At 48.4% G+C, this 13,306-nt stretch overlaps 1 protein-coding gene across 1 annotated transcript; it reads left to right on the top strand.

Annotated features, from left to right (window-relative positions):
- The first annotated feature begins 10,221 nt into the window (after positions 1–10,221).
- OSR1 (odd-skipped related transcription factor 1) lies at positions 10,222–11,534 on the top strand. Its single transcript, XM_062488456.1, has 2 exons — positions 10,222–10,868; positions 11,399–11,534. The coding sequence occupies exons 1-2, from the start codon at positions 10,222–10,224 to the stop codon at positions 11,532–11,534; spliced, it is 783 nt and encodes a 260-aa protein (XP_062344440.1).
- Positions 11,535–13,306: the final 1,772 nt, after the last annotated feature.

Genomic DNA, 13,306 nt, shown 5'->3' on the forward strand with positions numbered 1-13,306 from the left:
GATTTTCTTTTTAAGTGATGGAGACGGGAGTTGCTATTTGAAGAACGTTTGCTCGCACCGCGGGAGTAGTTTTCCACCCGCGTTGTTTGCCGCTATTCTTCGCTTTCTTGTCATTAGCAGCTATTAAAATGCTAAGGCTACATGGAACCTGAAGAGCGAACTGCGGTCGGGAGGGAGCGGGGGATGGGTTTGGGAAAGGGGGTGCGGGAGCCCCCGCGCTCCCTCCGGGCCCTGCCCTGCTCCCACCGCCACCCGCAGTTCCCGGCCACGCTCCTCGCTCGGCCCCCGAGAGCCCGTGGCCTTTCCTGCCCCTTTCTAACTCTCCCTTTTCATCTCAGTCCGGGCCATTCCAGGGAGGGCAGAGTACACATACTCTAATCCTTCACCGCGTCCATCAGCAAAATCGGAGGAAGAGAAGAAACCAGGCAAAGCGAAGAAAAACAATGTGTATACACACATTTATATATATGCGCCCCGGGTGCCACAGATAACGGGGGCGTTACACCTTGCCCGGGGAGCCGTGAGGACACGGAGGGGAATGCTGAATGCACTTGTGCCTGATCTCCCCTGCGTGTCTGCCGCCTGGGCTGCTCCATCCTCCCGGTGAAGCTCCGGGAGCAAAGTAGCTTTGGAACCTCCGCAGAACGCTGCCGGCTGCTCAGTCCTGCTCCTGCTTCCCCTCCCCGGGAGCGTCGGAAGCTGCAGGGCTGCCGAGCGGAGGCGGATTTGCCCAGCCATCCCCCACCCACCGCCTCTGCGCTCGCCAGACTGCAGGGGCGATGGAGCCCCTGGACTCGCCGAGCGCACGAACCTCCCCCTGCTCCGCCAGAGCCGCTGCTCCCCCAGCCCCGGCGGTGGAGGATGCTTCGCGAGTAGCACAGTTCTTTCTCCTCAGTATAACAATTTTTAAGGGACAAGCGCTGTTCCCCGGTGGGCAGAAAGTCCCACGGAAGCAAAAGGGCGTTTTATCCTGCCCGTGGCTATGGAATGGGGCCGAGAATCGTTTTCTTGCAAAGGTTAAGCGGGTGAAGCCGGGTATCCCAGCTGCAGCAGGGTAGAGGAACATCAGTCAGGCTGTGTAGCCCTCTCCCAGCACGAGTGTAGGTGCATCCAGGGATGATCGGCACCCAGAGGAAGGGTGAACCAGAGGAGGCACGATCCGCTGTGCCCGCGGTGCGCAGGGTTAGCCCTTGAACCCAGAACTCGTTAGAGGGGAGGTGACAAGCACAACAGGCTCCCCACGGGAGGGACGGGGAAATTCCCTCAGGTGTTCTCCCCATGCCCCCTGAGTCTGCTCCGCAAGGGTCACTGAACCGCTCCCCCCGGTTCGGGCACCAGCCCCGGCACCGGCGGCACCGGCGGCACCGGGGCGAGGCGGCAGCGCCCGACTCGGGCGCAGCGGGAGCGCAGAGGACCAAGCAGCGCCGGTGTGCTGGGCGCGGGGTGGTGTCCGGGATGCTGCTCTCCGACAATGGAGTGCATAGAACCGGGAACCTTCGACTTGAGGATACGTGGGACAGGATAGGGACGGGGATGGTTTTGGGAAGGGGATACAGGTGGGAAATAGGAATGGGGTCTCCGGTCTCCTCAGTCATCCCACAGGTTTCTCTTGAAACGAACTGGGTTTCGCCGTCACGTCTAAATCCTACAAACGTGGCTAGCTTTGGGAGCAGATGCCTTCGTTTTTCACAATTCTCTTGAAGTCGTAACATTCCTAATCGACAGCAGATCTTCGCTGTGGAAAAGCGCAGCATATTCCCTGCGTGTCAGAGTGGTTTTGTTCCCCGTTCCCGGTATTAGGTTCCCCACCGCTGCAAGTTGACATAATGCAAATTAGCAAGGGACATCATAAAAATGCATTCGAGAATAAAGGTTTTGGAATAACATAAGCTTCATAACTTAAACACCAGATATTTAAAACAAATACACTTAACAAGACAGTTAACCTGAAACTTCAGTTCTATTGCCAGTGGGTTGACAAGTCCAAATATTTTTATTTTTTAACAGATACGTGAATATCAGACGACACATTATCCAGGCAGCTTTCAACTACAGCTTCCAGGAATACTCTAGAACAAAATGATATCCAAACGACCTGCTTTGATTATAAACAATTTTTCGCGTGGGAATATTTTTTTTTTGTGTCTCCCTCCCCCGTAAACAATGAGATCATTTACTGCTACTCATTTCAATGTTTAAGTATTTATTTCGGAATTATGGGATTTGTGTCTGGAAGTGCATGGTTTTTATTTTGCTCCCTCAAAGGCAGCACGTGCAGGTATCAGAGCTAGTTTTGTGTTTACCGTCTCAGCTAATCCGCTATTTCTCTAAAGAGAATTGCGATTTTTGTTTTATTAGTCCATGTACCTAGCCTCAGTTATAACAAGATTTTTCCGACGGAAAAGATACACCTTCAGTTAGAAGAACCTATCTGCAGTCTGTATCTTGGTCTGGGGACATTTGGGAATCTTACATTCGTGTTCAGAGGAGTGGACTTAAACTATATTTGAAAATGCAAACTTATTCAAAGAAGTCAGCTTACAGCAGAGAGCACAGGATCACATTCTCGACAGGAATGAAAATACGAGGTTTAGGGGTTTGGGTTTTGAGAGGTTTTTTTTGTTTTTCTTGTTATTTTCCTTTTCTTTTTTTGCTTGCACGGGGTGGGGTGTTTTGTGGCTTTCTTTTAGATTTTGGAGGGGATTTTTTGAGTGTGTGTGGGTATAATAAAGAAAGAAAATAACAGCACGAAATGCGAGAGAACTGAAGAAGAGCTGGGAACGTCTTTGCATTGCCTCTGCCTCATAAAAATGCCACTCGTTTACAAAAAAAAAAAAAAAGGGAACGAAAATCTCTTTGACTGACTGGAGCAGAGTGCAGTGTTGGACCTCAAATTGTTCATAAAAATAGAGAGGATTTGGGGTTGAAATTGCAGGGCTAAGCTTGCTTGCCATGCTACTGTGATGTTCATGAACACTTATTCTGCAGGATGATAACCTAGTGTTCTCTTGGTGCTGTTTTGTTGATTTTAGTTTTATTTGTTGGTTTGTTTTTCCTTCCGAGATGGTAAAAAAAAAAAAAAAAAAGAAAGTGTAATTACAGGAGTGTCATGAACAATAAAAAGACACATGCGTGTCCCTGAGCACGGTACCGTGTTATCCTGACGGGTCTGTCTTCGCTCGCGTATTATATTACCCTGGCTTCTCGGGACAATGTAATATACCCAAGCAATTTTTCCCCCTTCACGGATCTAAAGGAGTGTGAACGGATGGATGAATAGAAAAACAAATAACCGAGGAGATTACGGCCTCAGGATTAATTATAAAGCCCGTTTAACCTTTTTTTTTTTCGAGGGTTATTTTGCTTTACCTGTGTCGCCCGGGCAGTCGCCCCCGGACGTAAGCATAGCTTTGTGGCTCCCTATCCGTGGGGAACCCGCGGGGCTTCGCACGCCGTGGAACCCCTCCGGGGCGCGGGGAGAGACCCTCCCGGCCCGTGGGGGGAAGGACGGGAGGAAGGCACCCAGCTCAGGGGCGCTGGGGCAGAAAGTGGGGATCAGGAGGAATGACGGGACGGGCGGAGGGAGCGCCCTGCCGGGGGTGGACCCCTCACAGGTAAGCGGCTCCCGGGATCCTCTCTGAGGGTCTTCTCAGAGAGGCAGAACAACTTGAGATCTCTAAATCCATCCAGCGGGAGCAGATCCCTCCATCCTCCCCCCACTTTTTCATTCTTTCTTCCTTTGTCCCCCTCCTGTCCTCTGGGCAGGTCCCGGTGAGTCCTGTCCCGCGGCTCTGCTCGGCGGGGAGGGGGCGCAGCACGGCAGCCGGGAGCGGCGCGGTTCGGCACGGTTCGGCACGGTTCGGCGCCGTTCTGCACGGTTCGGCGCGGTTCGGCGTGGTCCGCAGCCGTGAGGTGCAGAACGGAGCGGCGGGGCCGGATCGGAGCAGGCAGCGCTGCCGCTAAGCCAAGCCGGGAGAGAGTCCCTTCCCTTCCCTTCCCTTCCCTTCCCTTCCCTTCCCTTCCCTTCCCTTCCCTTCCCTTCCCTTCCCTTCCCTTCCCTTCCCTTCCCTTCCCTTCCCTTCCCGCGGAGCTGCGCGGGGAATCCCCGGGAGGACTCTCCGCCGCGGGGCCGAGCGCAGCGGGCCCTGGGGAGATGCTCCGGGGGAGGCTGCGGGAGCGGGGCGGGGGGACGAGATGAGAGGTTTGCGGGCTGCGAGCCCCGGGCTGCTGCGCCTCCGGGAGAAGCGGGTTGAAAAGTTGGTTCTTCCCAGCCAGAAACTTTCTCCCTGCGTGCGCATGCCCGGAGTGCGGTGGGAGGTTGAGGGGGGAGCTGGGAGGGGGGGTTGAAATAAGGAGGAGGCAGGAGGGAAGGGATCGGTTCAGTCTGAGCGCGACTGCTCCCGGGTGCGTTCGCACTCCAGCGCACGCAGCCGGCTCAGGGAGCAGGAGCGGGGAGAGCACCTCCGGCCGCCCCGGCCGGAGCACCTGGACACCTGGCCCCGCTCGGATCTGCCTGTACCCGCTGGAGGAGCAGTGGGGTGGGTGGGGTGAGCTGTGCCCCCCCCCCCCCTGCCCCCCGCCAGGGCCAGCACAGACACTGACCTAGCCCAACCTCTTTTTTTTTTCTTTTTTTTTTTTTTTTTAATTTTTCTTTTTTTTTTATCCCCCCCCCCTATTTTTTTTCCATTATTTTATTTTACCAGCTCCAATTTAGCCCAGGATCTTTTAACTGCTGCCAGCGGTGGAGCACAGATCGGGATTAGGTAAATAAAAAGAACAACTCATTCTGTTTGGTTTTTGTTTTGCCAAACCTCGGGGGTTGGGGATATTGATTCAAACACTTCCTTTGCTTTACCTCCTTTCTTTCTTTGCCCCCATCCCCTCCCACGATCCGCTGGATGGTGCAGAAGCGTGGAAATTGCAGTTCACGTGAGGAGGACTGTTCTCTTTGGGGTGGGCGGAGGGCTGGGGTAAGCCTTCACATGGGTCTCGGATATTTTGTTGCTATTTAAAGATTTGTCCTCCCCTTTCAGTGTTGTCTCTCCCCCCTTGCGGAGAAGCAGTGTTTCTTACCCGAGCTAAAAATGACACATACGAGCAAAACAGAAGCCTGCATGTCCTTTACGGGCTTGAACTTCCAGCTTTTCTCCTTATTGGCTTTTCTTTCCTCTTCTTTCTCTTCTGTCTTTATTTCCGCGAGGCTTCTTCTTTCCTTTTTTCCCTTGCAACTCCAGTGTTTCAGGATCCGAAAAGCCTTTTCTCTTTCTTCCCGAGGCCATAACAGAAACGAGCCTGATGTTTATATTTGTCTAAGTAGATCGAAACAAGTTCAGCGCAGGAGAGACTAAACTTCTCTCGAGGCCGGGCCTATAAAGTGTCAGTGCAAAGCTGAGGATTAGGGTATGGTTGTTGTAGTTGGCTTTTGGGAGGGAAACTATAAAAATAGAGCATTTTGGAGATTATCGTAGCGCCGCGGGAATTGCTCGATAAATCGCGAGCCAGGCAGGAGGGTCCCGGACAGGTGCACAGTAGATCCAGTTCAGTAAGTCCGGAGTCAGAGGAGAAAGAGGCCCGACCCTAAGGCAGGGCTGGACCCGGGGCCCCGGGGCTGCAGCTCCGCGGCGGAGCCCGGCTGCGGGCGGCCGGGCCCGGGGATGTGCCACCGTGCCCGGGCGCTCCCGGGGCTGTCACCGCAAAGCCTTGCCCCTACCCGCGGCTGTGCATGCTGTGTCCATGGCAAACGAGGCGTACAGAGGCACGAAATCCTCCCTGCGGCCGAGAGAGAGGAAGGACGATTTTTTCCTGCGCTGGGGAGGCACCGGGCATTTCTCTAGGGAGAAAGCGAGGGTGAATCTTGCGCTGGAGACCTTTCAGCACCCGAGGGGATTACAAAAGCACACGCACAATGCCCCCAAACACACCTAAAAACTTGTGCGGGGAGAAGGTGGAGGAGCTCGGCCCCGGGGCGCCCACCCGCGCCCGCCGTGGGGCCGCGCTCCCGCCCGTGGCCTCGCAGCCGCTGTCCCTCCAGGGGCCGGACCCGGGGATCTTTGCTGTTTTGGATTAAAGCTGCCCGGGCAGTGTAGCCATCGCTGGTGCACTCGGCCCACGGTTATTATTTTGCTGTTATTATTTGAGAAACTAAAGCCCATCTCGTTCACCCGCGCTCGCGGCGGTGGTCTGGGGAGACTTGTCAACACCGATTTCGTGATAAAATGTGAATGATGATTTTATAAGGATTGAGCGGAGATATCCAAGGCACACGCTGACTGAGTCCTTCCAGTGCTCATTAATGTTAGCAATTAACTCTTTCACGCTCAATTAGCCCCAAATAAACCTGCTTTAATAGATTCTGCACACTTCATTAATACTTCGAATAAATCTATGCTGAACAATGTATTTTATTCCTCAAGAGCACCACGCTCGAATAATGCAGAGCGAAAGGGCAGGTTTATTCCCTTTCCACTTAGTTTCCCACACACAGATAACTTGTAAGCTCAATTTCCTCTCTTTAACTTTAGGAAGGGAAATTTTCTTCCCCTCAAAGGAGACAAAATAAATAGCCGACCTGGTGGCAAAATGTTGCACACCGATTCGTGCATCTGAAAGGACGGGGCTACCGGACTTGAAAAAATTCAGGCAAAACTGGGAAACTTTTTTTTTTAACAGAAGAACTTGATTGCTGTAGTTCGAGGTTCTCTTAAGAATGCATCATTTTATACCCGCTACTTTATCAGGTTTGTAAAAATAAGCAACGTTCTCAGGGTAATTTACCTCCTCCATTCTTCCATGTGGAACTAATTAGCAAACCTCATTATTTATGAGTCAGGTATTTAATGTAACAAATATTCCTTTCAAAGGATACATCGGAAATTGATAATTCCATGTAGAAAGGAAAAATACTGACTAGCCACAAGATTACTTAAAAATCCATCTAATTTCGCCTCTTGCTGTGCTATGCAGAAAGCCGGGTAGATTTTTTTTTTTTATGGCATATAGAGTAAGTAGAATTTAATCTGCAAGGTTAAGATTGAAATGGTCTTAAAACAGTGGTAACTGGACAATAGCATTACCGTATCTTCACTTAGGGCAAAGGGTAAGAAAGCTGGAGACAGATGCAGACTTTCAAGTTTATGATCCTATTTTGCAGGGTAAATTTATCTTGGCATGAGTGGGTTTTGTTTCAATCAGAACACAAGTGGTTTGTTCTTAATTACTCACCGAGCTACTTTGTGTTAAAAAAGAAAACCCCGCGCAGTTTTATTGCAATGGGGGAATTCAAGCGGAGAACTCGCGGGGTCTTCTTCTGTTTTGTTTTTTTTTTTTTTTTTTTTTTTTGGTTTTTTTTTTTAAAAAAAAGACCCGATAACGATCTGTTTACATGAAGCAGAATTAAAGGTGGAGGTGACACCGAAATCAAAGAAACGTTGATCTCTGCGGGCAAGTTGGAGAGCAGAGAGTTAGTTACTACACTGTGAAACACATTTGCTTTGATGTCCCGAAGTGAGGGGACTTCTTTATGAAATAGCCTGCTCTTCATCCATATTTTTGACTATCCGGATCGTACAGAGCAAAAGTGTAACTTAAATTTCTGGAAAAGTGCCAAGAAGCTTGTAGTAACATGAACACTCTGCTCCCACCTCCTCTTTTCTTATTTTCTTATCCTCCCTCTCTCTCTCTCTTTAACATTCCTGTTGTCTTTGGCTTTTTCATCTTTTTTTAATTTTTTTTTTTAATTTAACAGAATTGCTCTAGCAAAACCCAAAAAAGTGCGGTCGCAATGGATGCTATTGTGACCTGACTATTTCTCCTTGGTTTGTGCCTTGCTCTTTATTCGGAAAATCGAAAGAGACTTTTAAAAATGTTTTCAAATGAGAATTTACTCACATTGACATAGTAGATTTCTGCTTATATATTCCATATTAAGCGTTTTCTAAGGATATGAAGGATGAAAGAGGGATGGGATAGACTTCATTTGTAGTAGCCTGCTTCATGTTTAAGAGATCTAGAGCTACCTAGACAGGGAAACAGACATGGAGTCTATTTCTGTGATGGACAGAAACAGACATTTTCAGGTTCCCGGATGAGAGGACAAGTGTTTTCTGAGCACTTTGTCTTCGGGGTCACCAGCTGAGGCATTTGTGCTGTGATGTGGACATGCTTAGTGTATAGGCAGCACTAACTAAATAAAAGTATATCCCCAGTAGAGCAACAAAACAGTCTGGCTGGTTCAACAGCCCTAAATAGTTTAGCATAAGTACCAACCAAACAAAAAAACAAAAAAAAACCAAAAAAAAACAAACAAAAAAACAATAACAACAAAAACCCCCCAAAATAAAACCAAACAAAAAAAAGGAGGAAAGGTATGAAAATAGAGGATATAATGTGCACGTTTTTCAATCAGTCGCCATCAGAAATGTATCCAATTGAAAAACAAAAAATATCACAATCTCTTATTCTGGGTCATTGCAGTGGAATTCCTCTAAGGTTTGAGTCCCTCTTCCTGCTGCTGATTTATGTAAAGCAGAGTGAAAGGTGGGCCTGGAGTACAGAGCTGCTCAGAGCAAGCTTCTCCCTCTCACACCCTCCCAGCCGCAGCTCCTCTTTCCAGGCAACAGCACACATATAAATCAGATTTGTTTCCCTGGTCTTTAGACCTCTTCTACCACCAGTTTCCACACCCCCAGACTTCTAGCTCAGAGGGACAATTACTGCTGCGCTGTACTTTGCTGCCTCCATTTCTCCAAAGGGTCTTTATACGTGGAGATAAAATCTAATCTGAACACTGAGAGGACCTTGCTGGAATCCCCCAGGGGGATCTTGTAGGGGAGCCTGCTGTGACTCAGAAGGAACCCTGTCAGGATCTTATAAAGACCCTCTGTGGATCCTGTGGGGACCCTACAACAAACCTGTGGGGATTCTGGTAGAAAAAATCTGGTAGAAAAAAATCATCCCCACTGAAGGCAAAACCCAGAGCTCACTGAGGTTAGCTATAAGCTAAGACAGTATAAGATTGAGGACTGTGGAGTAAAGAGGAGGCTCTCTGTTTTGCAGGGGTGTATTTCTTCCAAAAGCCATGGGTGCTCTCTCACACCCACAAAGGGAGGAAGCTGCGTCCCCACCAACAACCCTCGGGAGGCATCTCCTGCCAAATGGTTGACAGCAGCTGGGGCTTAATTTTCAGACTGGGCCAGATGTGCCTCAATGCTGCTGCCTTATAGCATTTTCCCCTCCATCTTATGGGGTGGGACGGGTAGGGATCTGGCCCACGGGAGAGGCTAGGGGCTTGGCAGGACCCTGAAACACAGACCAAAGTGGTGGCACCCGGCCCAGGGTAGGGCTGAGGCCCTGAAGCTGCTAGACTGGGTGTCCCATGGGAAGGGTCTCACCAGTCCTCATATTTTAGCCTTTTGAAGGCCTCTAATTATGCAATTGCTTAGATTAGGATGTGGGCTTGAAGCCCGGCACTTCTCCCTGGGAAGAGCAAATGACACTTCAGATTTGTCACCCAAATTCTCCATTTTCCTATTTCTTTTTGCAGTACACAAGAGGGAGGGTTTTGGCTGGCATTTTCCCCAGAATGCTTTTTTTTCACCAAAATTATTTCATTTTTTTGAAAGAGGGAGAGGATGTAGTTCTGATCATCCAAGTGCCTCCATCATCTCAGAGTCTTGGCTGAGGCCAGACCACAGGGAGCTGAGCAGCCCAAGGGGAGCAAGTTCTGCACCTTTGCCTGTGTTACCTAAAGAGTCAGAGCTAAATGTAATTTCTGTGGACAGATGTAGTGGGCAGTATCTCACTATTTTCTAAAGGCTGAGGTCACCCAGGAAGAGATTTTAAATTACTGGGAGATGACTGAGCCTTTTGGGCCAAAATGGCATCTCAGCTGTCCCTGTGTACAGGATCGTTGGAAGTCTGCATAGCAGGAGATGCAGCTTGGAAGTGAATGATTGTAGATAAAGTACAACATTTGTGTGCAAGAGAGATATGGGGAGAGGGAGAATCTGGGGACGCGCTCACAGTAAAGACCTGGTCAGGCCTCTCTAATTCCAAGGCAACCTCCCTCCTCTGTGGCTTTGGAGAGGGATATTGATGAGAGGTGAGGTGAGGTAAGGTGCTTTTATTTTCATGTAAATCTACCTCTCCCTCTTCCCCCCTCCATTTTTATTTTCCAGATATTTTCCTCCCCTGTTCCCAAGATCCTCCACCTGAGCGGCCACCATGGGAAGTAAAACCCTGCCGGCCCCAGTGCCTATCCATCCTTCCCTCCAGCTTACCAACTACTCTTTCCTGCAAGCATTCAACGGGCTGCCCGCTGTGCCCTCTGACCACCTCTCTAACCTCTATGGCTTCAGTGCCCTGCACGCCGTGCACCTGCACCAGTGGACTCTGGGCTACCCAGCCATGCATCTGCCTCGCTCCTCCTTCTCCAAAGTGCCCAGCGTTTCAAGCCTGGTGGATGCGCGGTTCCAACTTCCGACCTTCCCGCTCTTCCCACATGTCATCCAGCCCAAGCAAGAGGCTGCCAACATGACCCTCAAAGCCAAACCCCGCTTTGACTTTGCCAACTTAGCAGTGGCTGCTACACAAGAGGACCACTCTAAACTGGGACAGGCAGATGGCCAGGGCTCACCTGCAGGGCTGGGGTCTTTGCTTGAGGTGACTAAACTCTCTCCAGAAAAGAAACCCACGCGGGGAAGGTTACCGTCCAAAACCAAGAAGGAGTTTGTGTGTAAATTCTGTGGCAGGCACTTCACCAAGTCCTACAACCTTTTGATTCATGAAAGAACCCACACTGACGAACGGCCCTACACATGTGATATTTGTCACAAGGCTTTCAGAAGACAGGATCACCTGAGGGATCACAGGTAAATATTTTTCTTTTCCTATTCTTTTTCCCTTGTGTGTTTGTCTCTCCCAGTGTACACACAAGATTTTTATAAAAGTTACTTTCCCATCCAACCAAGAGTGTTCCCTCTAGTTTTTTCCTCTGCCCACTGTTGGTGGAAGAGCCCGGGTAACTCACAGTGGAAGATATACCTCACTCACTCCATAAAGACAACTTTCACAACCTCCTTTTTAGCTTCCACAGATGTTTTCACTCCCCATTTGCATCATGCGCCCTCTGCCTTTATGATTATTCAGAAGTGTCATGAAGCCTAGTGATCCCAAAGTAAGAGAGAAGTTCTTTATCCCTAAGAAAGGCACCCTACAACCCTCTGATGGCTCCCCCCCCCCTTGACACACACACATGCAGACAGTTGCCCAAGTGCTGCACTCCAGCACTCTTGGTCTCAGCAGTAGGTGTAAGAAGTCTCCAGTGTATTCTCCCTCAGGTAGCCCACTGCTGGGTTTAGGCCAGTTATTTCTGACATCTCAAATGTGTTTCTCTCTCTAGATATATCCATTCTAAAGAAAAGCCTTTTAAGTGTCAAGAATGCGGGAAAGGATTTTGCCAGTCCAGAACACTAGCGGTCCACAAGACACTGCACACGCAAGTAAAGGAACTGAAACCTGCCAAACTTAAGTGTTGAATCTCCAACTTCTATGAACTTTTCTTCCCCTTCAGACTTTACTCCAAAATTAGAGAAGAAACAAAACTTTCGGGATGGGAGCACTGGACTTTATGCTTTGTTTTTGTTTCTACTTTAAAAAGGGCAAAATCTGCACCCCTTCAATCCCTCATCCAAGAAATTAACTTCCTTAGTCATGGGTGAAAACATTATTTTGCATTAAAAATATACGTGAATGATACAGAGTGCTAGCTGACTTGTGTGGCTTTGATAAACTTTATGCCAAAAGGTGGTGCTCACGTGTTGGACAGGAATCTCTTTAAAACCAAACAAAAACCCACAAGAAACTCCCGACCAACCCCCTACCCCCCAAAAAATCCCCCAAACAAAACCAAAATTGTAGCTTCCAAAAGTATTACTTAAGAAAATCCAAACTCTTATTTTATACTTTTTTTTTTTTGACTGTATAAAGCTTCTTATTTTTACACTTCAGGAAATACAAAGAATTCTGGAAGACGATTAAGAACTGAAACGGTGGTTTCTCATCACAGCACCATTAAGAAAAGGAGAGGGGCAACTTGCAAATCTCAATTGTTAGTTTCTTTTCAGAAAAGGAGAAGAAAAGTAATGTTTGGAAATGACCGTAGTCTCTTAAGTGGGGAGTCCTATCATGTGTTAGAAAATGCATTCAGGTCTCAGACCCACGGGTTCCTGGTGTTGGGACAGATCAGTATTCATGAGACATGGAGACCTTTTTTACTACCTTGTGGTCTAGTGTGCTGTGAAGAAGTTTGTAACTTCTGGACTTATTTAAAAACCCAGAGGAAAGAAAGATGGCAATACGTCAAACTGACGGTATGCACAACGTGGTTTTAGTGGTACTTAAAGTCTTCGTGTGTCCTGGTGTGAGAGAACAAATCTCAACTTGAGAGCGTATTTTTTTAAATGCTGGCTTTCTGAACAGTGTATTCAAATTAAGAGACATTCCAGTAAGTTCTGTTTATTAAAAAAAAAAAATGTTGTATGGCTGTTTGGCACTTTATGCTGATTATTGGTAATTGACATTTATCACTGGATTGTGTGTGGTTTTTAACTATTAAAATAAATTGTTATTTTACAGGCAAGTCTGCATGGACTACATATGTGTTCATTTGGTTTCTGATCTCTTCCCTGGTAAACTCTCTTTGTCAATATTCAGAACGCTTTTTTTTCTTAGTTTTTATTTCCTCAGTGGTTGTGTCTACCAGTCTTGCAAAGTCTGGATCTTTTTTCTATGCATTAGCTTTTTTTTTTTTTTTTTTTTTTTTCAGGGCTGACAAAAGTAAACATCTGCGGAGAGTCAAATAATTTTGCTGCTAGTGTGGTAGTGAGGAAAAAACAATCATTTTGGGTAACTAAATCGTGGGTATTAGCTGATAAGATTAGGTGTCAGAAGTGTTATAAAACAAATCAGATGAGTAATGGGTGGACTGCTGCTGCTCTCGGTGCCTGGAGGCACTGAGGGGAGAGACGCCTTCCCACCCCCATTCCTGCGTTTGTCAGGAGCGGGCATTTTTCAGTCACATCTTCCGCCGGTTCCGCGCTGATTGGGGCGGCCTTTGATTCTCGGCAGCTGTCTTAGATCACAGATGTTTATTCCACTGCGAAACCTCTTTGGATCGAGACGGGGGAGAGAGCTCAGTGCTGGGGCATCCGCTTGAGCGTTTGAAGCGCCTCTTGCCGCCGTCCTTTCTCGTCCTCTCGGCAAACCCTAAACCTTCCTCCTCCCTTCACAAGTCAGTGCCCCCGCGATA

Source organism: Cinclus cinclus, chromosome 3 (assembly GCF_963662255.1).
Source record: "Cinclus cinclus chromosome 3, bCinCin1.1, whole genome shotgun sequence".
NCBI classification, from domain to species: Eukaryota; Metazoa; Chordata; class Aves; order Passeriformes; family Cinclidae; genus Cinclus; species Cinclus cinclus.